Source organism: Coregonus clupeaformis, chromosome 2 (genome assembly GCF_020615455.1).
Source record: "Coregonus clupeaformis isolate EN_2021a chromosome 2, ASM2061545v1, whole genome shotgun sequence".
Lineage (NCBI taxonomy): Eukaryota > Metazoa > Chordata > Actinopteri > Salmoniformes > Salmonidae > Coregonus > Coregonus clupeaformis.
This window is the reverse complement of record NC_059193.1, coordinates 11,287,493-11,314,709: the sequence shown is the minus strand read 5'-3', so window position 1 is coordinate 11,314,709 and position 27,217 is coordinate 11,287,493. Positions and strand designations below refer to the sequence as shown.

The 27,217-nt window shown below is 43.0% G+C and overlaps 1 protein-coding gene across 5 annotated transcripts; it reads left to right on the top strand.

Moving 5' to 3' along the window:
* On the top strand, positions 1-27,128 carry LOC121533402 (N-terminal kinase-like protein). Of its 5 annotated transcripts, none has more exons than XM_041839346.2 (19): positions 1-181; positions 968-1,108; positions 1,258-1,263; positions 1,433-1,555; positions 2,105-2,325; positions 2,483-2,573; positions 2,734-2,889; positions 3,036-3,194; positions 3,601-3,708; positions 3,828-3,941; positions 4,104-4,259; positions 18,506-18,694; positions 20,738-20,813; positions 23,880-24,089; positions 24,277-24,422; positions 24,582-24,668; positions 25,086-25,391; positions 25,588-25,663; positions 25,830-27,128. In XM_041839346.2, the coding sequence occupies exons 1-19, from the start codon at positions 74-76 to the stop codon at positions 25,955-25,957; spliced, it is 2,601 nt and encodes an 866-aa protein (XP_041695280.1). In that variant the 5' UTR covers positions 1-73; the 3' UTR covers positions 25,958-27,128. The 5 variants fall into 5 exon arrangements, with proteins under 5 accessions (XP_041695280.1, XP_041695260.1, XP_041695251.1 ...); XM_041839326.2 differs by having other exon boundaries at positions 2-181; positions 24,582-24,677; positions 25,833-27,128; XM_041839317.2 differs by having other exon boundaries at positions 2-181; positions 24,582-24,677.
* Positions 27,129-27,217: the final 89 nt, after the last annotated feature.

Sequence of the window (27,217 nt, the reverse complement as noted above, 5' to 3'; positions counted from 1 at the left end):
ATCTATCCCGAGTAGTCAGCTTGCTAGCAGGCTGCGGTTCGCCATAGCTAGTTGTTTGCTTGATGTAGGAGAGATGTGGTCCTTTTTCGCTCGGGATCCAGTCAAAGACTTTAATTATGACATTTTACCGGACACTCAAGAAACGTCCGGAATATGGACGCTGCATCGGGGCAAGCGAAAGGTAAATACAATATTTGGGGCAGAAATATATTTGACAGATGTCTTGTTAGCTGATACAAGTTGAAGGCAGGACGCCATTCTTATTTTGGGGATGAAATGGATGTTTAATTGCCATAAGATTATCACGATGTATGACTATATATATAAATATATAGCGTTGTGAGGATATGTATCGCCTAGTTAAAACAGCACGGTTAGCGAACGTTACTACTAGGCTAGTATAGCTAGCTAGCTAACTATATTTTGTTTATGCTGGGCCACGTATTCTCGCCACGTCAATCTCTGCTACAGTAACTAGTTAGCTAGCTAGCCACTGTTGTCACCTAACGAGCTAGCAACGTCAGCCACTTACATGCTCATGCGAAATGTATTTCGACAAACTGTCATGTCATTCTTGTTTTGACTGGTAACTAACTAACAGTAGCTAGATGCTAACGTTATCCGGCTAATTTGTCATCAAAGGTTCCGCTTAGCATTGTTTGTTCCTTTTCCTTATTGTTCAATGCCATGCAGATGCAATGGTGGAACCTTTGATGACGTACGTGTGTAGGTGTCGTTCTGTGTTTCACCTGAAATAGGTAGCTAGTTGACTGAGACAAATTGTATGGTGACATGACAGCAACCCTTATTGCAAGGAACAGGGTTGAACAACACCACTCCTGTGAGTGTGATGGAGGTCTCTGGCCTCACCAGGGAGACTGTAACTTCAGCTCTCCTAAATCTCAATAACATCTCTCCTCTTACCAATGACGAAACATGACATTGTCACATTATGACATCTCCTTAGACGGGTGGGGAACCAGTATCGGTGTTTGTGTACGAGGTGTCTTCGGGGACAGAGGAACAGACCCAGCTAGCCAAGGCAGCGTTCAAACGCATGAAGACCCTCCGACATCCCAACATCCTGGCCTATGTAGATGGATTGGAGGTCTGTGTATTTCACCCCAAATGCAAATAGCATAACATCAGAATGTAGTTGATATTTAAAAGGCAAACAACAGTATTGCATAACACTCATTCTGTCACCATTTTCTCAGTCTTCTGTATTTGTTTTTCTTGTAATTGTTTTTCATGCAGAGTGTGGTGAGTATCAGTTAGTTCCCCTGTCTACCAGTTCTAGAGAGAAACAGTAGCTAGTGTGCTAGTCGTTAGTGTACTCCCTGTATAATAGAACCATACTTAAAAGACTAATGCACATTTTAACCAAGTCATCATGAATGCATTAATGTTGTCCCTTTCTGGTGCGTTGCAGACAGAGAAGAGCCTGTACCTGGTCACAGAACAGGTCACCCCCCTGGCAGCCCACCTGAAGGCCCAGTCAGAGAGGGGGGGCTCTGGGGAGCTAGAGGTGTCCTGGGGCCTGCATCAAACCGTGGTCAGTAGACTGGAGGGAGATGGGTGCTCTGATTTCCTCATATGTTTCTGTATGTTGAGTGCTGCTTGTCCTTTATCAATCCTCTTCCACCTCTACTCCATTATCCTCCTTTCTCTCTATCAATCTCTTACTCAATGGAAAGATGACTTTCCATCTTCTCTGAGAAGGCCCTTATATATTAATCACATAGCACTGAATGTTCTCTAAACACCAGCCCAAAAGGCTCATATGAAGTCACAACATCAGCTGCTACAGAATCAAACAGGTTCACAGATATATTATCAGTGTGTCCCTGGCCCAGAATGGCGTCAAACTTTAACCATAGCATTCAACACTGGCAGACATTTGATACTGGCAGTTTAACAGGTCAAAGGTAGGAACAGCAGTACTCAGTTACAACAGATGATTGTAGACTAACTTTCCTCAAAGGAATGCATCTGTCTGCGTCTTCCCACACATCATGTTTATTACATATCAATCTATATCAAATCAAATACAGGCAAATAATTAATCAAATCATCTCTCACACACTCTATTTCCCCTTTGTAGAAAGCCCTTAGTTTCCTGGTGAATGACTGCCACCTCCTCCACAACAACCTGGGTATCTGGGCTGTGTTTGTGGACCGGGCTGGAGAATGGAAGCTTGGCGGTCTGGACCACATGACCCCTGAGAACGGGGACGCCTCCACATCACTACCCTCCGCCAAAGCTGTTCACCCTGACATGGACAAATACGACCCCCCTGAATCACCAAACAGTGGAGAGAAATGGTAAGGCAGACCGAGAATGAGTTAAGAATGAAAAAGACTGATTTCATGGCAAATTGTATTCCTGGTATCTCGCATACAAAGTTTTTAGTTCAATGCTTGATGTAATCTGAAGATACTTCATATTTGTATTGTCTGAATCCATCTCTCTGTCCTCCAGGGCTGGGGATGTGTGGCGGCTGGGCTGTCTAATCTGGGAAGTGTTCAATGGTCCACTGCCCCGAGCCTCCTCCCTACGCTCCCTCGGAAAGGTACCCTACACCCCACCGTTTACCTTCTAACATTTTACCAGAGCATCACACATTTTAAGGAAATCCTAAAGTGATTCTAATGTACTCCTGTCAAAAAGATCAAAGGTCATGAATTAATTGGAAGTGATGTGAAAACATATTATGGTTTGTTGTCCCTCAGATCCCTAAAGCATTGGTGCCTCACTACTGTGAGCTGGTAGGGGCCAACGCCAGGGCCCGGCCTAACCCAGCCCGCTTCCTCCAGAACTGCAGAGCGCCCGGAGGATTCCTTAGCAACAGCTTCGTGGAGAGCAACCTTTTCCTAGAGGAGATCCAGGTGCGATTCCTGACCCCCGTCCCCGCTATAGAAAAAGTTTGACACAATAGAGATGACACAGCTCTCATTGAAATGTGTTGACTTACCGATAAAATGTTTTATTTAGTGAAGTGTGAAATCTATCTTATCTATTCTATCTGATCCAGATCAAAGACCCAGCAGAGAAGCAGCAGTTCTTTCATGACCTGAGTGAGAACCTGGACTCATTCCCAGAGGACTTCTGTAAGCACAAGGTGCTGCCACAGCTACTCACCGCCTTTGAGTTTGGCAACGCCGGGGCTGTCGTCCTCACACCTCTGTTTAAGGTATGTGTGCTGTGGAGGCAGAGAGGAGGGATTCAGATAGGAGAATGGCTCACTGGCCTGGCATTGAATTGCTCCTCTCTTTTATGCAGAAGTGGGAAAACTATGTCATATCTATGTAAAGCATAATCATTAGAAGGGGTTTAGGTTAAAGGCATTTCTTCAGGGGAAACATTCTTTTGGCAACTAATCATCAATCAAATGTATTTTAGAAAGCCCTTTTTACATCAGCAGTTGTCACACCAGATACCCATCCAACCAGGCAGGATATAACCCCACCCACTTTTCCACAGCACAGCCCCCACACCACCAAAGGGATATCAACAGACCACTAACCCACCTCACGATCCCGAGAGGGCAGAAGATCATTCCTTCTTCCATGTCTCCTCTTTCTTTCTGTCTCTGTCAGGTGGGGAAGTTCCTGTCTGCGGAGGAGTACCAGCAGAAGATAATTCCTGTCATTGTGAAGATGTTCTCCTCTACAGACCGGGCCATGAGGATACGACTGCTTCAACAGGTACAGTGTACCACACATCAGAGTACAGAGACGGCCATTACGACAGAATGAGTGTTTGCTGCAGAACCCTTGTTTTATTCCTCTTTCAAACCCCTTTCTCATCCCTCTATTTCCTTCAGATGGAACAGTTTATTCAGTATCTAAACGATGCGGCGGTAAACTCGCAGATCTTCCCTCATGTCGTTCACGGTTTCACAGACACAAACCCAGCCATCAGAGAACAGACTGTCAAGGTATAACTGGCTCACCCAGTCTGTCAGACTGTGATTAACATACACTCACAAGACCAGATGGCTTCACTCACTCCTTCGTTCAAGTGTAACTGAAAGTGTTCCTTCCCTGTAGTTAATGGTGTTCCCAAAGGTCTGTTCTTGTTCTTTTCCTCCCTCTCCCAGTCCATGCTGCTGCTGGCCCCCAAGCTGAATGAGAGTAATCTGAATCAGGAGCTGATGAGGCACTTTGCACGGCTGCAGGCGAGAGACGAGCAGGGACCAATCCGCTGCAACACCACCGTGTGCCTGGGAAAGATCGCCCCCTACCTCAACGCTGGGGTAACTTGCACCTGCCTCCTGCTCTCTCTCTCTCTCTCTACCGGTCTCCCTGTTCCTCTCTCTCTCCCCCTCTCTCTCTGCCTTTCTCCCCCTCTCTCTCTGCCTTTCTCCCCCTCTCTCTCTGCCTTTCTCCCCCTCTATCTCTGCCTCTCGCTCTCGCTCTCTAGCTTTCTCTCGCTCTCTCTCGCTCTCTAGCTTTCTCTCTCTCTCTCTCTCTCTCTCTCTCGCTCTCTCGCTCTCTAGCTTTCTCTCGCTCTCTAGCTTTCTCTCGCTCTCTAGCTTTCTCTCGCTCTCTAGCTTTCTCTCTCTCTCTCTCGCTCTCTAGCTTTCTCTCTCTCTCTCTCTCTCTCTCTCTCTCGCTCTCTCGCTTTCTCTCTCTCTCTCGCTCTCTCGCTTTCTCTCGCTCTCTCGCTCTCTAGCTTTCTCGCTCTCTAGCTTTCTCTCTCTCTCTAGCTTTCTCTCTCTCTCTCGCTCTCTAGCTTTCTCGCTCTCTAGCTTTCTCTCTCTCTCTCTCTCTCGCTCTCTAGCTTTCTCGCTCTCTCGCTCTCTAGCTTTCTCTCTCTCTCTCTCGCTCTCTAGCTTTCTCTCTCTCTCTCTCTCGCTCTCTAGCTTTCTCTCTCTCTCTCTCTCTCTCTCTCGCTCTCTAGCTTTCTCTCTCTCTCTCTCTCTCTCGCTCTCTAGCTTTCTCTCTCTCGCTCTCTAGCTTTCTCTCTCTCTCGCTCTCTCTTTCTTTCTTTTAATTCATTGACAAAGCAAGTGAAATAGATGATGAACAGTAAACATTACACTCACAAAAGTTTCAAAGGAATAGAGACATAGTGTTATAAAGATGTGCAAATAGTTAAAGTACAAAAGGGAAAATAAATATGGGTTATATTTACAATTTACAATCAGTGTTTATCAAAATTAGATTTGTTTTCGAATTCTTTTTGTGTCTGTGTAATCTGAGGGAAATATGTGTCACTAATATGGTCATACATTTGGCAGGAGGTTAGGAAGTGCAGCTCAGTTTCCACCTCATTTTGTGGGCAGTGTGCACATAGCCTGTCTTCTCTTGAGAGCCAGGTATGCCTACGGCGGCCTTTCTCAATAGCAAGGCTATGCTCACTGAGTCTGGACATAGTCAAAGCTTTCCTTTATTTTGGGTCAGTCACAGTGGTCAGGTATTCTGCCACTGTGTACTCTCTGTTTAGGGCCGAATAGCATTCCAGTTTGCTGTGCTTTTTGGTAAATTCTTTCTAATATGTCAAGTAAGTATCTTTTAGTTTTCTTATGATTTGGTTGGGTCTAATTGTGTTGCTGTCCTGGGACTCTGTGGGGTCTTTGTATTTGTGAACAGAGCCCCAGGACCAGCTTGCTTAGGGGACTCTTCTCTGTTACGTTACAGCCTTGGATTAAATTATTTATTTTTCTCATCAATCTACATACAATACCTCATAATGACAGTGAAAACAGGTTTTTAGAACATTTTGCAAATTTATATATTTAAAAAAACAGAAATATCTTTATTTGCATAAGTATTCAGACCCTTTGAATTGAGACTCGAAATTGAGCTCAGGTGCATCCTGTTTCCATTGATCATCCTTGATGTTTCTACAACTTGATTGGAGTCCACCTGTGATAAATTCAATTGATTGGACATGATTTGGAAAGTCACACACCTGTCTATATAAGGTCTCACAGTTGACTGTGCATGTCAGTCATTATGATGAGTTTCTGGTATTGAGAAGTTCAGGATGTAAGAGAGCAGTTGACACGGATGGAAGTTTGATTTACGTTTATTTCAGTACTGGATCACATAATAAGACGAACGTGCTCTGCCTCTTATCATATGACTGACTTCCTTACCACATCTTTCAACTTATATAATGCCCTTCCAACCTACTTTTATCGTACCCAGTTGCTAACTATTACTAACTGCCACTCACTTCCTACATATCATTCCTCTCCTTGGTGTCGGGTGGCACCCTAGCCAGGCCATTCCATCACGCACCAATCCTAAAATTAGTAACAGTGGCCCCCCAATCTATCTTGGCACACTGACCTTCTAGTACTCACTCGTGACCGACATAACACATGGCTTGTCCTTGTTCTCTGTCCACATACAGCTTATGATTTCTCCACAAATCATCATAACAATTCCTATTTTTCTTTCTATTTGTTGTTGCAAAGAGAATTCCATTAATATAACATTAATTGAACCAAACAAACCAAACATACAAATGAATTCCTAACATCCTGACATCATTCCACAAAATACATTGATTCATGACCTCTACAATGGAATAAGATGATATAGATGAAGAATGAATACTCCTAATACCTTCCTGTATGTCTAATATTTCCCATAGCTTTACTTAAATTCCAATACCTTACTAATCCTGATGTCAAGCATGTACAACATGATTCTCCCCCTATAATTGCATACATTCCCCCTTATCTACTATAATTGCATCCAATGCTATGTGATTATCAATTGCAAATTGTCTAATGAGTTCCATCTTAGAACCAATAGCTTGAAAAGCTCCCTCACGACGCCAGGACAGCGGAGTCACTCACCACCTTCCGGAGACACTTGAAACCCCACCTCTTTAAGGAATACCTGGGATAGGATAAAGTAATCCTTCTACCCACCCTTACCCCACCCCAAAATAAAAAAAATAAACATACATTGTAAAGTGGTTGTCCCACTGGCTGTCATAAGGTGAATGCACCAATTTGTAAGTCGCTCTGGATAAGAGCGTCTGCTAAATGACGTAAATGTAAATGAAAACCCATGACTGTTAATAGGTACAATATTCAACACTGTTCAACCCCTAATATGCCTGATGAGAGACACAGTATAACACTCCGTTTTCAGCCCCTGTTAAATGAGTACACCCCTGAACTAGTTAGGATTGAGAAATTCAACCACAATATCTATATGACAGTTATCTCAATTGTACAATCAATATCCTTCATGCTGTAAATAGTTAGTTACTAATATATACTAATGATTTACTTAAATCCCTCAGTCATCTTATATTATAACCAAAACCAAATTTAGAATGACAATTCTTATTGATTCACTTGGTCCTTATCAATCAAAATTAAAACCCTCAACTTTATCACCCATTTCAACTGTCAGAATGTACACTTATATTACAGTATAAATATCCATAATTATATTATGACCTTCCTCATCCTGATAATAAATACAGATCATCCTCTCAATGCATTCGTAATACTATTAATTTAGCAGTGTATATACCTCCTATTCACATTAGCAAATTTAGATAAATCCAAATGTATTATCAACACAGCTAAGTAACCCCTTCTTTTTCCCAGCACTTAAATCTTCAGGCGTCTCTTCATTATGTTCTTCAGACATCTTCATATTTCAAAATGAATTGCCCATGACAACGTCCCAACTTCAATGTCTCATCCAAGTCACCACCTACCCTACAACCTCCTTTGTCTTGCCCATTTGCCAACCATTATACCAACAACATTACAAATGTTGTATTTGAACATACATTTCTCCATTCTCACTCAATGGTGGACTCCTTTCCCACTCTCTTGATATAAAAACATGATAAAATCTGTTGATAGCTTCAATTGTCTGTTTTACCCCGGTTGCCTGTAGAAGTGGTGCTTTACAAAAACGTCTTCAACGCCTCTAATGTTCATCTTCAGCCGGTACAGAGGTTGTTTCTTTTTAAGGTTCACACCATTCTAGGCCAAATTATCCCTGCTATGCGTCAAGACACCATCTGTATTTACCTCACTAGAAGACAGAACATAACAGTTCATTTCATTTCTAATCCAAGAAACCATATAAGCATTGACTATATTACAAATTATTATGTTATACCAATTATTCTTAATACCAATTTCTAATATACTTCCCAATTTCTGTTCACATCACTCTGTGTAGTGTGTCCTTCTTTCAGCGGACCAATAGGGAAGTAGAGAGAGACTGCTCTCCACCTAGATTCTGTTCCGCTCTTACTTTATGTAATCCTTTACTGCCACATAGTCTCCACGGTGCATACAATGTCCAGATTCTCCTGTTAGGCTGGGCAGAGTTGCCTTCACCCTTTGAAAAAAATCTTCAGAACATTGTTAGGTGAGGCACAGTATGCTACTTTATCCTGTCTTCATAACAGTCAGTAGCATATTTGTTTTAGTTATCCATATTATCAATATCCAATCCATGCACTGACATTACGTCACCTCAATCGTTTAATCTATCAAACCCTTAGGTAACTCCAAAAAATGACTACCACGAAATCGTCTCACTATTCCTGTTAAATAAGTTAGTCTTTCTATTTGAACCAAACCACGCTACAAGACTTCCATTCTACATCACCAAACCAAATACTTTTTTCGTCTCTGTCTAAGCAACACATACCAACAGTTGAATGACACTCATAAACCCAGATTTGTTTACTCTATGCCATTGCCCCAATGCTATTGAAATGACACAGACATCCCACAAATAGCGCAATGACAATGGTTTGTCATCTTAACCTCTTATACACAATGAAGCACCTTCACGTCACCATCCTAGCTCCACAATAATAATTAGTTAAATGGAAACCCTACATTGGCTTTGTACAATATTACAACTTACGTCTATAAATTCCACTCCGTATGGGCAGTTAATTACTTAAATGTTATCACTACCAAAGGATCTAACAACGGTACAACTTAGAAAACCCATATTAATTACTCCCCCACCCATGACGTACATCTACGTTTGGGTGAGCAAGTTAATACATATATAACGTTAGAAACTTCTAGGTACTCACATCAAAGAATCCCTTCGTGGTGTTTTTAACCAATTCTTAATAGACACAAATCACTTCTACAAACACTCCCAGCGGAACCAAAAAGAACAGACTGTAGTTTCAAGGACACTGACCTTCCTTACGTTGGATCCTCCCCGGTTCTCTAACCCCCAGGAAACCCCGTCAAAGTCAAGCCTCTCCTTAAAACATATACTTTTCCCTTACACTCTAAAATAACCTCACAATTTCTATATCACTCCTTGATATTTTATGACTTAATTCAGTTATATATATCGTAACTTCTTATCCAAACTTATATCAAATTATCATATACATTCATATAATTTATTATGCACCCTTCCAGATAAAAATTACTTTCTGCTCTTTGTTCATAATATAGCCTCTGTTGTCCCATATACCTCGATGCCATCTGGTGAACAAAAAATGGTTGCATCGAGTTTACTTAAAAGGTTTCTTCCCATGAATGCCATCGTAGTTGTAGCGTTTACTATAAATGAATGTTGAAAATTAATATCCTCCTAATCAATTTGTATGGGATATACAGTGGGGAGAACAAGTATTTGATACACTGCCGATTTTGCAGGATTTCCTACTTACAAAGCATGTAGAGGTCTGTAATTTTTATCATAGGTACACTTCAACTGTGAGAGACGGAATCTAAAACAAAAATCCAGAAAATCACATTGTATGATTTTTAAGTAAATAATTTGCATTTTATTGCATGACATAAGTATTTGATCACCTACCAACCAGTAATAATTACGGCTCTCACAGACCTGTTAGTTTTTCTTTAAGAAGCCCTCCTGTTCTCCACTCATTACCTGTATTAACTACACCTGTTTGAACTCGTTACCTGTATAAAAGACACATGTCCACACACTCAATCAAACAGACTCCAACCTCTCCACAATGGCCAAGACCAGAGAGCTGTGTAAGGACATCAGGGATAAAATTGTAGACCTGCACAAGGCTGGGGTGGGCTACAGGACAATAGGCAAGCAGCTTGGTGAGAAGGCAACAACTGTTGGCGCAATTATTAGAAAATGGAAGAAGTTCAAGATGACGGTCAATCACCCTCGGTCTGGGGCTCCATGCAAGATCTCACCTCGTGGGGCATCAATGATCATGAGGAAGGTGAGGGATCAGCCCAGAACTACACGGCAGGACCTGGTCAATGACCTGAAGAGAGCTGGGACCACAGTCTCAAAGAAAACCATTAGTAACACACTAATTAACACACAAGGTCCCCCTGCTCAAGCCAGCGCATGTCCAGGCCCGTCTGAAGTTTGCCAATGACCATCTGGATGATCCAGAGGAGGAATGGGAGAAGGTCATGTGGTCTGATGAGACAAAAATAGAGCTTTTTGGTCTAAACTCCACTCGCCGTTTTTGGAGGAAGAAGAAGGATGAGTAAAACCCCAAGAACACCATCCCAACCGTGAAGCATGGAAGTGGAAACATCATTCTTTGGGGATGCTTTTCTGCAAAGGGGACAGGACGACTGCACCGTATTGAGGGGAGGATGGATGGGGCCATGTATCGCGAGATCTTGGCCAACAACCTCCTTCCCTCAGTAAGAGCATTGAAGATGGGTCGTGGCTGGGTCTTCCAGCATGACCAGGACCCGAAACACACAGCCAGGGCAACTAAGGAGTGGCTCCGTAAGAAGCATCTCAAGGTCCTGGAGTGGCCTAGCCAGTCTCCAGACCTGAACCCAATAGAAAATCTTTGGACGGAGCTGAAAGTCCGTATTGCCCAGCGACAGCCCCGAAACCTGAAGGATCTGGAGAAGGTCTGTATGGAGGAGTGGGCCAAAATCCCTGCTGCAGTGTGTGCAAACCTGGTCAAGATCTACAGGAAACGTATGATCTCTGTAATTGCAAACAAAGGTTTCTGTACCAAATATTAAGTTCTGCTTTTCTGATGTATCAAATACTTATGTCATGCAATAAAATGCAAATTAATTACTTAAAAATCATACAATGTGATTTTCTGGATTTTTTATCCCATTTCAGGTTGCTTATTGCTGTATTATCAATTATATACTTACGTGTGACTTGTAATTTATCCCTTTTAAAACTACCATCAAGAGGATAGTCATTATCTGTCCATGCTGATAAATCACTAAGATATGGTTCCACATAGAAAAACCCCAATTTAATTAACATCCAGTCACGTGGTATTTGATGTTCAATGCTCTTAAAAGAGATATGTTTTAGATGCGGATTTGTCTGCAACAATTTCGTCATAACTTTTCGTTCCCTTCTAGGTAAATCTAACTCTGATTTATGATCGGTATGCTGAATTGACTCCCCATTGTCGCTTATATTAGTTTATAGAATATTAGTAATTAAATGGTTGAATCAACTCTCCACCTCGATCTTTAGTAACATTTTGTTTACCTATGTATACCATTAGTGCTTATGATTCAATATATTACATTTCATTGGTTCCCTCTCCTGGCCGTTTTGAGTAATTAGCAAGGTACTAAGGCTCTCTTCTGTTTATGACGATTTATTACGTCAAAGGTCCATAACCTATTCCTTTTATACCCAATGTCTTTTATAATGTACTTTTACATTAAGGGACCCTGCGCCCACTCATTTTATAATGTACTGTTTTACATTAAGGGAAAAAATCCACTCTCTTTATGACGTACTTGACATCAAGAGTGCCTGTGCCCACTCGTTTGTCCTCTCTTGCCTTCACTCAGTATTTTAAACACACCGTATTTTTGAATCATAAGCACCATGTCATTGTCCAATTTGATATTCTCCTTACATCCGTTCAACACCACTCATCGTCCCCCTTTTAAAATATAGAATTTTAAACGTTTGTTACAGCTCAGCCTTACCACAGATAAGCAGAATTTGACATAATCAAAAAAAATTACGTGCTTTGCCTCTTATCATATGACTGACTTCCTTACCACATCTTTCAACTTATATAATGCCCTTCCAACCTACTTTTATCGTACCCAGTTGCTAACTATTACTAACTGCCACTCACTTCCTACATATCATTCCTCTCCTTGGTGTCGGGTGGCACCCTAGCCAGGCCATTCCATCACGCACCAATCCTAAGATTAGCAACAGTGGCCCCCCAATCTATCTTGGCACACTGACCTTCTAGTACTCACATGACCGACATAACACATGGCTTGTCCTTGTTCTCTGTCCACATACAGCTTATGATTTCTCCATACATCGTTCTATATTGTGGTAGGCGGTTTTAGCAACAGCTGTGCTGGACTGTGGTCGACATGGTTGATAATTGTGATGGTATGGGTAGGGGAGATTAAAGTCAGGGACCAGGATGGTCTGTTGGGAAAAGTAAAGGGAAAAAAGAATGGCCCTGCTATTGAGAAGAGGGTGAAGGTAGTGAAAAACAAAAGTAATGATGTGTCGGAGTGGAAAGTTGTAATCGTGTTTGATGCGACCACGGGGTATCATCTACACCCTATTCGATTAACCAATGCCATTAAGAAAGAGAGAGGGGAATTCACATTAGCCTGGTTCATTGGTAATGGTAGACTGTTAATATTCTGTGCTGACTATGTTCAGCAAGGGAACATTCTGAAAATAAACTCTCAATGGGAAGGAATCCTGTCCCTGGAGCTCTGGCGAAGCTGAGGGGGTCATTTCTGGGGTTCCACTACAGTTGAAGTTGGAAGTTTACATACACTGAGGTTGGAGTCATTAAAACTCGTTTTTCAACCACTCCACAAATTTCTTTTTAACAAACTATAGTTTTGTCAAGTTGGTTAGGACAAGTAGAGGACATCTACTTTGTGCATGACACAAGTAATTTTTCCAACAATTGTTTACAGACAGATTATTTCACTTATAATTCACTGTATCACAATTCCAGTGGGTCAGAAGTTTGCATACACTAAGTTGACTGTGCCTTTAAACAGCTTGGAAAATTCCAGAAAATGATGTCATGGCTTTAGAAGCTTCTGATAGGCTAATTGACATCATTTGAGTCAATTGGAGGTGTACCTGTGGATGTATTTCAAGGCCTACCTTCAAACTCAGTGCCTCTTTGCTTGACATCATGGGAAAATCTAAAGAAATCAGCCAAGACCTCAGAAAAGAAATTGTAGACCTCCACAAGTCTGGTTCATCCTTGAGAGCAATTTCCAAACGCCTGAAGGTACCACATTCATCTGTACAAACAATAGTATGCAAGTATAAACACCATGGGACCACGCAGCCGTCATTCCGCTCAGGAAGGAGGCGCGTTCTGTCTCCTAGAGATGAACGTACTTTGGTGCGAAAAGTGCAAATCAATCCCAGAACAACAGCAAAGGTCCTTGTGAAGATGCTGGAGGAAACAGGTACAAAAGTATCTATATCCACAGTAAAACAAGTCCTATATCGACATAACCTGAAAGGCCGCTCAGCAAGGAAGAAGCCACTGCTCCAAAACCGCCATAAAAAAGCCAGACTACGGTTTGCAACTGCACATGGGGACAAAGAGGGCGGCAGGTAGCTTAGTGGTTAAGAGCGTTGTGCCAGTAACCGAAAGGTCGCTGGTTCTAATCCCCGAGCTGACTAGGTGAAAAATATGTCGACGTGTCCTTGAGCAAGGCACTTAACCCTAATTGCTCCTGTAAGTCGCTCAGTATAAGAGCGTCTGCTAAATGACAAAAAAAAAAAAGAAAGAAAGAAGATGAACATCAAAATCACAAAATAAATCTTACTTTTCGGAGAAATGTCCTCTGGTCTGAGGAAACAAAAATAGAACTGTTTGGCCATAATGACCATCGTTATGTTTGGAGGAAAAAGTTGGATGCTTGCAAGCCGAACAACACCATCCGAACGTGAAGCATGGGGGTGGCAGCATCATGCTGTGGGGGTGCTTTGCTGCAGGAGGGACTGGTGCACTACACAAAATAGATGGCATCATGGGGAAGGAAAATTATGTGGATATATTGAAGCAACATCTCAAGACATCAGTCAGGAAGTTAAAGCTTGGTCACAAATGTGTCTTCCAAATGGACAATGACCCCAAGCATACTTCCAAAGTTGTGTCAAAATGGCTTAAGGACAACAAAGTCAAGGTATTGGAGTGGCCATCACAAAACACTGACCTCAATCCTATAGAAAATTGGTGGGCAGAACTGAAAAAGCGTGCGCAAACAAGGAGGCCTACAAACCTGACTGTTACACCAGCTCTGTCAGGAGGAATGGGCCAAAATTCACCCAACTTACTGTGGAAGGCTACCTGAAACGTTTGACCCAAGTTAAACAATTGAAAGGCAATGCTACCAAATACTAATTGAGTGTATGTAAACTTCTGACCCACTGGGAATGTGATGAAAGAAATAAAAGCTGAAATAAATCATTCTCTCTACTATTATTCTGACATTTCACATTCTTAAAATAAAGTGGTGATCCTAACTGACCTAAGACAGGGAATGTTTACTAGGATTAAATGTCAGGAATTGTGAAAAACTGAGTTTAAATGTATTTGGCAAAGGTGTATGTAAACTTCCGACTTCAACTGTATGTCCATAGATGATACAAAATAAATGTAGAGGGGGGCATAGTGGTTGAAGCCAAAAGGCTGTTCTGTAAGAAAGAGGGGCAGAGAAGTGAAAGCCTTTGAGAAGGCTGTACCTAAGAAAGTACAGATGGGCTTCCTGGCTGTTAGAGTTTGTCCCACCTCCATTAAGGTGTTTTAAATGCCAAAGAATGGGACATGTAGGGCTCTGTGCAAAGGAAAGAAAAGATGTGCCAAGTGTGGAGGGGAACATGATTATGGTGAATGTGGGAACAATGCCAAGGTTTAATGTTGTAATTGTGGGGGGATCACAGTGCAGCATTTTGTGGATGCCAGGTGCAGAAAGAGAGAGAGGCCCAAAGATGGCCTCCTGATCCCAGGCTGTGTCAAAGTCAGTTGTGACCAGGAGACCCATGAAGCGGCGCACAATTGGCCCAGCGTCGTCCGGATTAGGGGAGGGTTTGGCACCCTGGGATTTCCTTGTCCCATCGCACTCTAGCGACTCATTGTGGAGGGCCGGGCGCCTGCAAGCTGACTTCGGTAGCCAATTGGATGGTGTTTCCTCCGACACATTGGTGCGGCTGGCTTCTGGGTTAAGCGAGCAGTGTGTCAAGAAGCAGTGCGGCTTGGCAGGGCCGTGTTTCGGAGGACGCATGGCTCTCGACCTTCGCCTCTCCCGAGTCCGTAGGGGAGTTGCAGCGATGGGACAAGACTGTAACTACCAACTGGATATAAAGAAAAAATTGTGCAAGTAAAAAAAAAAAAAAGAGAGGCCCAAAGATCTCTAATGCAGATTGGTGGAACTATTAGGTAGAATGATGGAGATAATAGGGTTACTCCTGGAATAAGTGGACCTACTGTAGGAAATGTTGCTTCTGTTGGTCCAGACATGGATACGAGACCTGTTCAGAAATCTTGCTCTCACAAATGTGTCATTTCAAAGGACACCTTAATAGTTAATCAGATTGACTTCATAGTTTTCATTGGAAAGGTTATCAACCAGACTGCATTTGTGGAAAGAAGAACTGCCAAGTTGAAGATCATTGTGGAAGCGGCAACAGAGTTTTTAGGAGTAACAGATGTTACTGTCACCATGATTGTTGATACAGTCCCTTCGGAAAGTATTCAGACCCCTTGACTTTTTCCACATTTTGTTACGTTACAGCCTTATTCTAAAATGGATTAAATGAAAATAATTCCTCAGCAATCTCCACACAATACCCCATAATGACAAAGCGAAAACAGGTTTTTAGAAATGTATGCTAATTTTTTACAAATAAAAAAACAGATACTTAATTTACATAAGTATTCAGACCCTTTGCTGTTTGCTATGAGACTCGAAATTGAGATCAGGTGCATCCTGTTTCCACTGATCATCCTTGAGCTGTTTCTACAACTTGATTGGAGTCCACCTGTGGTAAATTTCAATTGATTGGACATGATTTGGTAAGGCACACACCTGTCTATATAAGTTCCCACAGTTGACAGTGCAAAAACCAAGCCATGAGGTCGAAGGAATTATCTGTAGAGCGCCGAGGCAGGATTGTGTCGATGCACAGATCTGGGGAAGGGTACCAAAACATTTCTGCAGCATTGAAGGTCCCCAAGAACACAGTGGCCTCCATCATTCTGAAATGGAAAAAGTTTGGAACCACCAAGATGCTTCCTAGAGCTGGCCGCCCAGCCAAACTGAGAAATCGAAGGAGAAGGGCCTTGGTCAGGGAGGTGACCAAGAACCCGATGGTCACTCTGACAGAGCTCCAGAGTTCCTCTGTGGAGATGGGAGAACCTTCCAGATTGGTAAAAGCCAATTTGACATTTGCTCAGTACATTGTTTTCACTGAGGAAATGTACGAGTTTGCTGTTAATGAAAATGCAGAGGATTTTCCCAAGGTTGCTGTTGAAGCATATCCCACAGTAGTTATTGGAGTCAAATTTGTCTCCACTTTTGTGGATTGGGGTTATCAGTCCTTTGTTCCAAATATTGGGGAAGATGCCAGAGCTAAGGATGATGTTAAAGAGTTTAAGTATAGCCAATTGGAATTTGTGGTCTGTATATTTTATCATTTAATTTAGGATACCATCAACAACACAGGCCTTTTTGGGTTGGAGGGTTTGTATTTTGTCCTGTAGTTCATTCAATGTAATTGGATAATCCAGTGGGTTCTGGTAGTCTTTAATAGCTGATTCTAAGATTTGTAATTGCTCATGTATATGTTTTTCCTGTTTGTTCTTTGTTATAGAGCCAAAAAGATTTGAGAAGTGGTTTATCAATACATCTCTGTTTTGGATAGATAACTCTTTGTGTTGTTTGTTTAGTGTGTTCCAATTTTCCCAGAAGTGGTTAGATTCTATGGATTCTTCAATTACATTGAGCTGATTTCTGACGTCCTGTTACTTCTTTTTCCATATTGTACTTCTGTATTGTTTTAGTGATTCACAATAGTGAAGGCGTAGACTCAGGTTTTCTGGGTTTTTGGTTGGATAGGTTACTTAATTTCTTTCTTTTAGGTTTTTGCATTCTTCATCAAACCATTTGTCATTGTTTTTAATTTTCTTAGGTTGTCTGCTTGAATTTGTTTAGATTTGATAGGGAAGCTGAAAGGTCAAATATACTGTTTAGGCTTTCTACTGACAAGTTTACACCTTCACTATTACAGTGAAATGTTTTATAAAAGGGAATGAATTTGTTGTTGCCCAATAGTTTTTTGGTAGGTTTCTACACTACTTTCCTTACATCTATAGCATTTCTTAGTATTGTGCTGTTCCTTTGGTTTTGATGCCGCATGATTGCGTGTTGCTTTGTTCAAGTAGACTGTGATTTTGCTATGATCTGATAGTGGTGTCAGTGGGCTGACTGTAAGGTCAGTGATAATGTAATCTACTGTACTACTGCCAAGGGATAAGCAAACCGTAGGAGTCCCCTCGAAGCCTACCATTGACTATGTACAGCCCCAGTGTGCGACAGAGCTGCAGGAGTTGTGACCCATTTTTGTTAGTTGTTTTGTCATAGTTGTGTCTAGGGAGGCATATTTGGGAGGGAATGCGGTCACCTCCAGGTAGGTGTTTGTCCCGCTGTGTGCTGAGGGTGTTCGGTTCTTATCCAGTTCTGGCATTTAGGTCACCACAGACTAGTACATGTCACTGGGCCTGGAAATGGTTGATCTCCCCCTGTAGGATGGAGAAGCTGTCATCGTTAAACTTTGGGGATTCTGTTGGAGGGGATATAGGTAGCACACGTGAGGACATTTTTTCTGTTGAGATACTCTCCTTATTCATTTCTAGCCAGATGTAAAATGTTCCTGTTTTGACTAATTTAATAGAGTTGGAAAGGTCTGCTCTATACTAAATTAGCATACCCCCTGAGTCTCTTCCCTGTTTCACACCTGGTAGTTTGGTGGGTGGGACTACCAGCTCTCTGCAACCTAGAGGGCAATTAGTGGGTCCGTCTCCTCTATACATTACATTTTAGTCATTTAGCAGACGCTCTTATCCAGAGCGACTTACAGTTAGTGAGTGCATACATTTTTCATACTGGCCCCCCGTGGGAATCGAACCCACAATCCTGGTGTTGCAAGTGCCATGCTCTACCAACTGAGCTACAGGAGGCCTATACCATGCTTCTTGTAGGAAGACAATGTCTGTATTTCCAATTTCTTTGATGAAGTCTGGGTTCTTGCTCTTTAGGCCAAAGGCAGATGACCTCAGGCCTTGTATATTCCAGGATGAGATAGTAAAAGCTTTGTTCCATAGTGTCTAGTGTTGTTTTCGTGTGGTTTAGACTCGAACCATTACAGTAGGAGTGAGCAGAGCATGTTGAGCATCTTTATCTATCCTGTCTTTTTCTCTCTCTTTCTCTCTCTCTCTCTTCCCCGTCTCCCCCTTTTTCTCCCTCTCCCTCTCCCTCTCTCCATCTCTTTCATCTCCCTCTCCTTTCCTCCACAGACGCGGCAGCGAGTGTTGATCTCAGCGTTCTCTCGGGCCACTAAGGACCCGTTTCCCGCCTCTCGGGCGGCCGGAGTTTTGGGCTTTGCAGCGACGCACAACTACTACAGTGTGATGGAGAGCGCAGCACGGGTACTACCAACGCTCTGTACCCTCACTGTTGACCCTGACAAGAACGTTAGAGATCAGGTGAGAAGCACTAGAAACATTTTACATTACATTTTAGTCATTTAGCAGATGCTCTTATCCAGAGCGACTTACAGTTAGTGAGTGCATACATTTGTATTAATTTTTTATACTGGCCCCCCGTGGGAAACAAACCCACAACCCTGGCGTTGCAAACGCCATGCTCTACCAACTGAGCTACACAGGGCCATTCCATATGTGTTATTTCATAGCCCCGACGTCATCACTATCATTCTACAATGCAGAAAATAGCAAAAACAAAGAAAAACCCCGGAATGAGTAGGTGTGCCCAAACCCCCGACCGGTACCACATCTTTACCCCTGCTACCTACATGTACATATCTACCTCAACGTACCTTGAGTATTTCTCTCCGTTAATACAGGCGTAATAAAGTTCACCAATTTTGTGAGAAAAAAAGTATATTTTATTATTATTTCTATATTAGTTATTTATTTATCGGGGGGGCTGCAGCAACCCTACTTCCCATGGCTATGCCTTTGTACAAAGGGCTCTAGACTGAATTAGTGCACTACTATACTATGTGGGAGAGAGTGGCTGTGTTCCGATTCTCTACCCTTCTGCAGAAGTGTACACTCGTTCACTCCCCCTCATGCATTTAAAAGCATTGGAGGGGTGTAAGCATGGCTTGAGTGAGTTTCCACCATATTCCTTACAGAGCCAGTATGTCTAGTCTGTGTAAGATCTAAACCATGATCTGGTCAGTCTGTCTGTCCGTCTGGTCCGGGGTCTGGCTGCTGCTCTTCTGTTTCATCTGCAGCTGTTGACTGGTGGTCAGGACTGCAGACTGGAGAGCAGCCACCTCCGCTGACAACTCTACCACCTGTTTGAATGAGGCCTGGGCCTGTTTCAGGGTCTGAGGCACTAGGATTCCAAACCACTTCAGTGGGTCCTGCTGGGGGGTGGGTTCAGGTTTGGAGAAGGGAGCCTTACACAAACACCTTAGACATTGAAATAACTGCACTAGTACATTTAGCTTACATTCTGTTTAGAAACATTTAGTTTAGAAACACTCCATCTGCATGTGAAAATCTAGTTTTTCTTACTCTCTCATTTCACATTGCAACATTCCATCTGTAAGCAGGTTCCATCCAACCTTTTTGTGCGTGTAAAGTATAAAGAATGCCACGACGGGCCTGATGGAAACAGATAATTTGGCAGTGAACTTTCCAAATATCGACAAAACAAAATACGCTAGACAAGGTGGGATCTTTTTGTGTCTGTAAAATGTATTATGTGAGAAATGGCGGTGGCAACGCTTTTATGCGCAAATGTTGATATAATAACCAACATATCGAAGTAAACTTGGAGTCACGAGATGACATGTTTTGTGGTCCTCCCACTATGCAGTTTGTTAGGCTAAAGGTTGAATCCGTTATGATGAACTTCACAGGGTGAGCTTGATGCTCCTTTCCAATAAATATTGAGTGTCTTATTCTGGTGACTTGTTCGATACTTGGCTGCCATTTGACAAATTAAAAATAATCTTGTTCTTTTGTCCATAATAATCTCATAATATAGGCTATACCTGCACTATCTGCGAGCTGTTCGCTAGAGCACACATGCCAACACCAGAGTGGGTACATTAGCTATATAGCACAACATTTCTGGTGATGAAACCATCAGTAGAGTTGAAAATGTGATGGAAAATCCATTTACATTTTAGTCATTTAGCAGACGCTCTTATCCAGAACGACTTACAGTTAGTGAGTGCATACATTTTCATACTGGCCCCCCGTGGGAAATGAACCCACAACCCTGGCGTTGCAAGCGCTATGCTCTACCAACTGAGCTACATTTAACTTGTATTTTGTATTCGTACATGGGAATTAAATGCAAAAGTTATTTTTATGTGCACTACGTCATCACACAGACTTTTGTCCACAACAAGTAATTTGATGGAACACATCTCTGGTGGGGAAATGCATATAATTTATTTAATGAAGATTTTAGAATATTCGCATGAAAATCTGTTGCTAATTGGATGGAAACCTAGCTTGTGAAACACGTTTTTTTCTGTCCCTCAGGCATTTAAAGCCATAAAGAGTTTCCTGACGAAGCTGGAGACTGTTTCTGAAGATCCAACCAAGCTGGCTGACATAGGTCTGTACACAGTCGCAAACCTCCAGGTCGCCAAAGACAACAAGGCCTCAAGCACTGATCTCACATTAAAGGGATAGTACTGGTTTTTGGCAATTAAGTCCTTTATCTTCTTCCCCAGAGTCAGATGAACTCGTGGATAAAAATGTTTGGAAGTTTGAGGTAGTTTTGTGAGCCAATGCTAACTAGCGTTAGCGCTAGCTGTACCCGAAGACTTCCAGTCATTGCGCTATGCTCGGTATCATTTGCTCGCGAAACTACACTATATACACTACCGGTCAAAAGTTTTAGAACACCTACAAATTCAAGGGTTTTTCTTTATTTTTTTACTCTTTTCTACATTGTAGAATAATAGTGAAGACATCAAAACTATGAAATAACACATGGAATCATGTAGTAACCAAACAAGTGTTAAATCTAAATATATTTGAGGTTCTTCAAATAGCCACCCTTTGCCTTGATGACAGCTTTGCACACTCTTGGCATTCTCTCAACCAGCTTCACCTGGAATGCTTTTCCAACAGTCTTGAAGGAGTTCCCACATATGCTGAGCACTTCTTGGCTGCTTTTCCTTCACTGTGCGGCCCGATTCATCCCAAACCATCTCAATTTGGTTGAAGTCGGGGGATTGTGGAGGCCAGGTCATCTGATGCAGCACTCCATCACTCTCCTTCTTGGTAAAATAGCCCTTACACAGCCTGGAGGTGTGTTGGGTCATTGTCCTGTTGAAAACAAATGATAGTCCCACTAAGCCCAAACCACATGGGATGGCGTGGTAGCCATGCTGGTTAAGTGTGCCTTGAATTCTAAATAAATCACAGACAGTGTCACCAGCAAAGCACCCCCACACCATAACACCTCCTCCTCAGTGCTTTACGGTGGGAAATACACATGCGGAGATCATCCGTTCACCCACACCGCGTCTCACAAAGACACGGCGGTTGCAACCAAAAATCTCAAATTTGGACTCCAGACCAAAGGACACATTTCCACTGGTCTAATGTCCATTGCTCATGTTTCTTGGCCCAAGCAAGGCTCTTCTTCTTATTGGTGTCCTTTAGTAGTGGTTCCTTTGCAGCAATTCGACCATGAAGGCCTGATTCACACAGTCTCCTCTGAACAGTTGATGTTGAGATGTGTCTGTTACTTGAACTCTGTGAAGCATTTATTTGGGCTGCAATTTCTGAGGCTGGTAACTCTAATGAACTTATCCTTTGCAGCAGAGGTGACTCTGGGTCTTCCATTCCTGTGGTGGTCCTCATGAGAGCCAGTTTCATCATAGCGCTTGATGGTTTTTACGACTGCACTTGAATAAACTTTCAAAGTTTTGACTGACCTTCATGTCTTAAAGTAATGATGGACTGTCATTTCTCTTTGCTTATTTGAGCTATTCTTGCCATAATATGGACTTGGTCTTTTACCAAATAGGGCTATCTTCTGTATACCCCTCCTACCTTGTCACAACACAACTAATTGGCTCAAACGCATTAAGAAGGAAAGAAATTCCACAAATCAACTTTTAAGAAGGCCCACCTGTTAATTGAAATGCATTCCAGGTGACTACCTCATGAAGCTGGTTGAGAGAATGCCAAGGGTGTGCAAAGCTGTCATCAAGGCATAGGGTGACTATTTGAAGAATCTCAAATATAAAATATATTTTAATTTGTTAAACAGTTTTTGGTTACTACATGATTCCATATGTGTTATTTCATAGTTTTGATGTCTTCACTATTATTCTACAATGTAGAAAATAGTAAAAATAAAGAAAAACCCTTGAATGAGTAGGTGTTCAAAAAAAATTGACCGGTAGTGTATATACAAAAGTATGTGGACACCCCTACAAATTCGTGGATTCGGCTATTTCAGCCACACCTGTTGCTGACAGGTGTATAAAATTGAGCACACCGCCATGCAATCTCCATAGACAAACATTGGCGGTAGAATGGCCATACTGAAGAGCTCAGCGACTTTCAACATGGCACCGTCATAGGATGCCACCTTTCCAACAAGTCAGTTCGTAAAGTTTCTGCCCTGCTAGACCTGCCCCGGTCAACTGTAAGTGCTGTTATTGTGAAGTGGAAACGTCTAGGAGCAACAATGGCTCAGCCGCGAAGTGGTAACCCACACAAGCTCATAGAACGGGATTGCCGAGTGCTGAAGCGCGTAGCGCTTAAAATCGTCTGCCCTCGGTTGCAACACTCACTACCGAGTTCCAAACTGCCTCAGGAAGCAACGTCAGCACTAGAACTGTTAGTCGGGAGCTTCATGAAATGGGTTTCAATGGCCGAGCAGCCGCAAACCCGCACACAAGCCTAAGATCACCCATGCGCAATGCCAAGCATCGGCTGGAGTGGTGTAAAGCTCGGACTCTGGAGCAGTCCGACGAACGAATCTGGGTTTGGCTGATGCCAGGAGAGCGCTACCTTGTGTCAGTTGTCAAGTTTGGTGGAGGAGGAATAATGGTCTGGGGCTGTTTTTCATGGTTCGGGCTAGGCCCCTTAGTTCCAGTGAAGGGAAATCTTGACTCTACAGCATACTACATTCTAGACGATTCTCTGCTTCCAACTTTGTGGCAAAAGTTTAGGGAAGGTCCTTTCCTGTTTTAGCATGACAATGCCCCCGTGCACAAAGCGAGGTCCATACAGAAATGGTTTGTCGAGATCGGTGTGGAAGAAATTGACTGGCCTGCACAGAGCCCTGACCTCAACCCCATTGCACACCTTTGGGATGAATTGGAAAGCCGACTGAGCCAGGCCTAATTGCCCAACATCAGTGCCCGACCTCACTAATGCTCTTGTGGCTGAATGGAAGCAGGTCCCCGCAGCAATGTTCCAACATCTAGTGGAAAGCCTTCCCAGAAGAGTGGAGGCTGTTATAGCAGGGGGGACCAACTCCCTATTAATGCCCATGATTTTGGAATGAGATGTTCGACGAGCAGGTGTCCACACACTTTTGGTCATGTAGTGTACCTGTAACTTCCTTCATTGCCAAAATCCCAAACTATCCCTTATAAGGAATCTGATTACAGCCTTTGAGTCTCTAATATTACTTATCTCACTCTCACCCTAGAAAAGGATGTGATGTCATCAGCCCAGCCGGCTGGGGCAGCGGCCAGTTGGGCAGGCTGGGCAGTGACGGGGGTGTCCTCTCTGACCTCCAAGCTCATCCGGACCGGCCCGGGGGCAGAGGGGGGCGGCCTGGCCGAGAACACCCCTGCTGCTGGTGGTGGTACTGCCTCTCCTTGCGCCGGGAGCCCTGTGACAGATGGAGGACCTGGGGGTAAGGAACTGACTTGTGAGCAGGATCACTCAGATCTTAGATATGTTTCTTTTTTGGTTAGGGTGGCATCCCCCATAGAAGCATAGGAAGAGCCGGCAAAGCTGTATCCATCAGTTAATGGCATCCGCTATTTACATCCACCTTTCACCTCACCATTCTCTCCTCCCTCCATCTCTCCTTCCTCCAGGCGCTGAAGTTAAACCACCGCCGGGCTCCATGACTCTACCCATTGCTTCTGGCCTTGCTACCCAATCAGACTCTCCTAAGGTGACAGAGAAGGACGAGGAGCCAACCGGAGACCGGTGGGATGACGAGGACTGGGGAAGTTTGGAGGTAATTCACATGGATTGGATTTGTGGTGGAATTTGACAGTTGGGACCGTGGGACGTCAACTGTCACAGAACATGGGAAACAGTGATGTTTGTATTGGAGAGGCATGTTCTATTTGATCAGTTAACTCATTCAACTACTCTCGCTCTCTCCCCCCCACAGGACCCAGAGAAGGTACAGGCAGCAGACCCAGATGACTGGAACTCCTCTGATTGGTCAGGAATGTCGTCAGTCAAAAAGAAGGCCAGTGTAAGAGGAGTACGTATCTGGTTTTCTCCAGACCTGAGGCTTATTCATGGAGGCAGAATGTTTGAATAGAGTCAAAGATAATGGCACATTGCATAGTCACGCTAGTTCTGTAAAGTAACTAACACTCGCACTTATCTTTTCTTACTAGCTCTGACTTTGCGGATTATATACTTTGAGGAAAAATTTACTTACTATGACTGAGATATGTGGTTCTCACCTAGCTATTTTAAGATTAATGTGCTAACTGTATTCTCTCTGGATAAGAGCGTCTGCTAAATGACTAATATGTAAATACATTCCTGTCTGCAATTTCCTGAAAGTTCCAACCTACTGAATAAGGGTTCATGATTTAAAACTGTGTGAGTGCTGAAACTTCATGGGGAATATTCATTCATTGCTGTCTCCATCTCCATCCAGGTGGGTCTAGCAACTTCTGAGGCAGTGAAAAAGCAGAGCTCTGATTGGAGCAGCTCGGGCTGGGACGCCGACGACAGCTGGTCCAATGAGAAGGAGGCTGACGGCCAGGGTCAGAGTTCACCGGGAGAGGAGGGGTGGGGCAATGACTGGGAGGAGGAGGGAACGACTGCTCCAGCCACTAAGAGTGCTGCTCTGCCGGAGGGGGTTCGGTTAGCCAGCGAGTATGACTGGGACAGTAAGGGGGCCACGCAGACTGACTTCCTCGCCAACGTGTCTCAGAGAGCAACGCCCACCCCCACTGCTACGGTGAGGAAAGGAGGGGGGGGCTTTATAAATAAAAGTTTGACAGGAGTAGGCTTTGTGTTTTGAAGAACTGACAAGCAGGTTTGTCAAAGTGGAGGTAAAAGTTAGGTGTTGATGCTAAGTGGGGAACAGTTGAGGTGGAAATGGGAGGACGTCACAATACAATACATGTTTTAATGTGTTTTCTGGTTCATGCTAGGCTGGTGATGGGAGTGCAGAGCCTGCTGTAGACTGGGGAGCCGAGGAGAGCTGGGAGTCTGTGGACGGAAGTCAAGGTGAGTCTCAACCTGCTCTAACATCTATCTAAACTCCATTATCTCTCTCAATGATCTGAAACCAGGGAGTCCTTTAATAATAATATAATATGAGATGCTATTCATGTTGTAAGCCCCAAGCCAAGCCCCAAGCCAATCCATAACAGCTGTCTCTTTGTTTCCTAAGCAGGCCTCAGCAAGGCAGAGCTGGCCAAGAAGAAACGTGAGGAGAGGAGGAAAGAACTGGAGGCCAAACGGGCAGAACGCAAAGCAGCTAAGGGTCCTCTCAAACTGGGCGCTCGGAAACTGGACTGACTGGAAGGAAGAGGAGGGCTGGCGGAAGACAGGAATCAAAGCAGACAGAGTGCTATGATGACTTTTCCCTGACTCCCGCAGAGAGGGTGGAATGTATGGAAGGTTCAACATTCCATAATCAAAAAAAGAAGAGGATGGAAGACGAGACACTGTGAACTTGACGACTGTGCAAGCTGCTCATTGGCTGAGAGGGGAGCAGAGTGCCAGAGGCTGAGGCATGTCTCATCCAGGCTATTTAAACATTATTCACATTACAACGTAAATATTGTTTTTATATAAAAACAAAGATGTAAAGAAATGTACATAGGTGGTGCATTTGTCTGAATGTTTTTTTTCCTTTTTTTATTATATTGATATATAGTGTGTATATGCTGAATGTTTACTTCACATATACGCATAAATAGTTATGAAGGTTTTAGATAAGCTGTCAGTCACACTGCAGAAATAAGACTGATAGTCTGCATGCTTGGGGCTGTATATGTGACTGACCTACCAAACGGCATATGGTACCTCCCTGTTGGGTAATGCTGGGACACGGTCAGCAGGGCTGAACTTTGTGGAACAGATAGAAATATGTTATGAAGAACAAACATTCCTCTCTCACATGCCAGGTCTATTCATGATATTTCTATCTTCAACGTTCCACAACGTTTGCCTACTGAATGTGTCCCTGGTCTCTGTTGATTAACAATACCTCACTGTACGCAGATGAATAATATACACCTGGCTACATCCCCTCGGTGCCAATCGGTTATTATTAGTGGTGGTGGGTTGACTGACTTGAAGCTTTCATATTCAGCATGGACGGTGTTATGCAATCTTACCTATAGATTCCTCCTCCTGTATATTAATGGAGTCACTTAGCTATTTAAAATCAAATCATAAAAGTTCAAGATAATTCTGCTCATCAACTATCTTGTTGGGTGGGTCAAGGGAAAGAGAAGGTTCTGTTTGTGCCTTTATTTGATGGCAGCACTGTTTACTGGGGTTAGGTGGTCAGATGGTCTGTGTTCTGTGATTTTGAAATATGTTGTGGGTGGCGAGGGAGGGATGTCCGTATGGGAGAGGAACAGACAGTGAAATCAGATGCATTGTTTTATAGAGAAGGAATCTTGTGTACTATGAACAATTCCCAAAATAAAACCATGAAAATAAAGTGTGTTATGTGAAAGGGTGTGCACTGTTTTACTAATATATTCAGAACAAGTTCTACTTCTGTCAACCTTCAAATCCACTGGAAAATTCCTTGTGGGATAACAG

Coding starts and splice junctions, on each gene's coding strand:
- LOC121533402 (XM_041839317.2), top strand. CDS start 74: ATGTGGTCCTTTTTCGCTCGGGATCCAGTCAAAGACTTTAATTATGAC. Junction 182..967: donor TGCATCGGGGCAAGCGAAAG/GTAAATACAATA, acceptor ACATCTCCTTAG/ACGGGTGGGGAACCAGTATC. Junction 4,260..18,505: donor CCCCCTACCTCAACGCTGGG/GTAACTTGCACC, acceptor TTTCCTCCACAG/ACGCGGCAGCGAGTGTTGAT.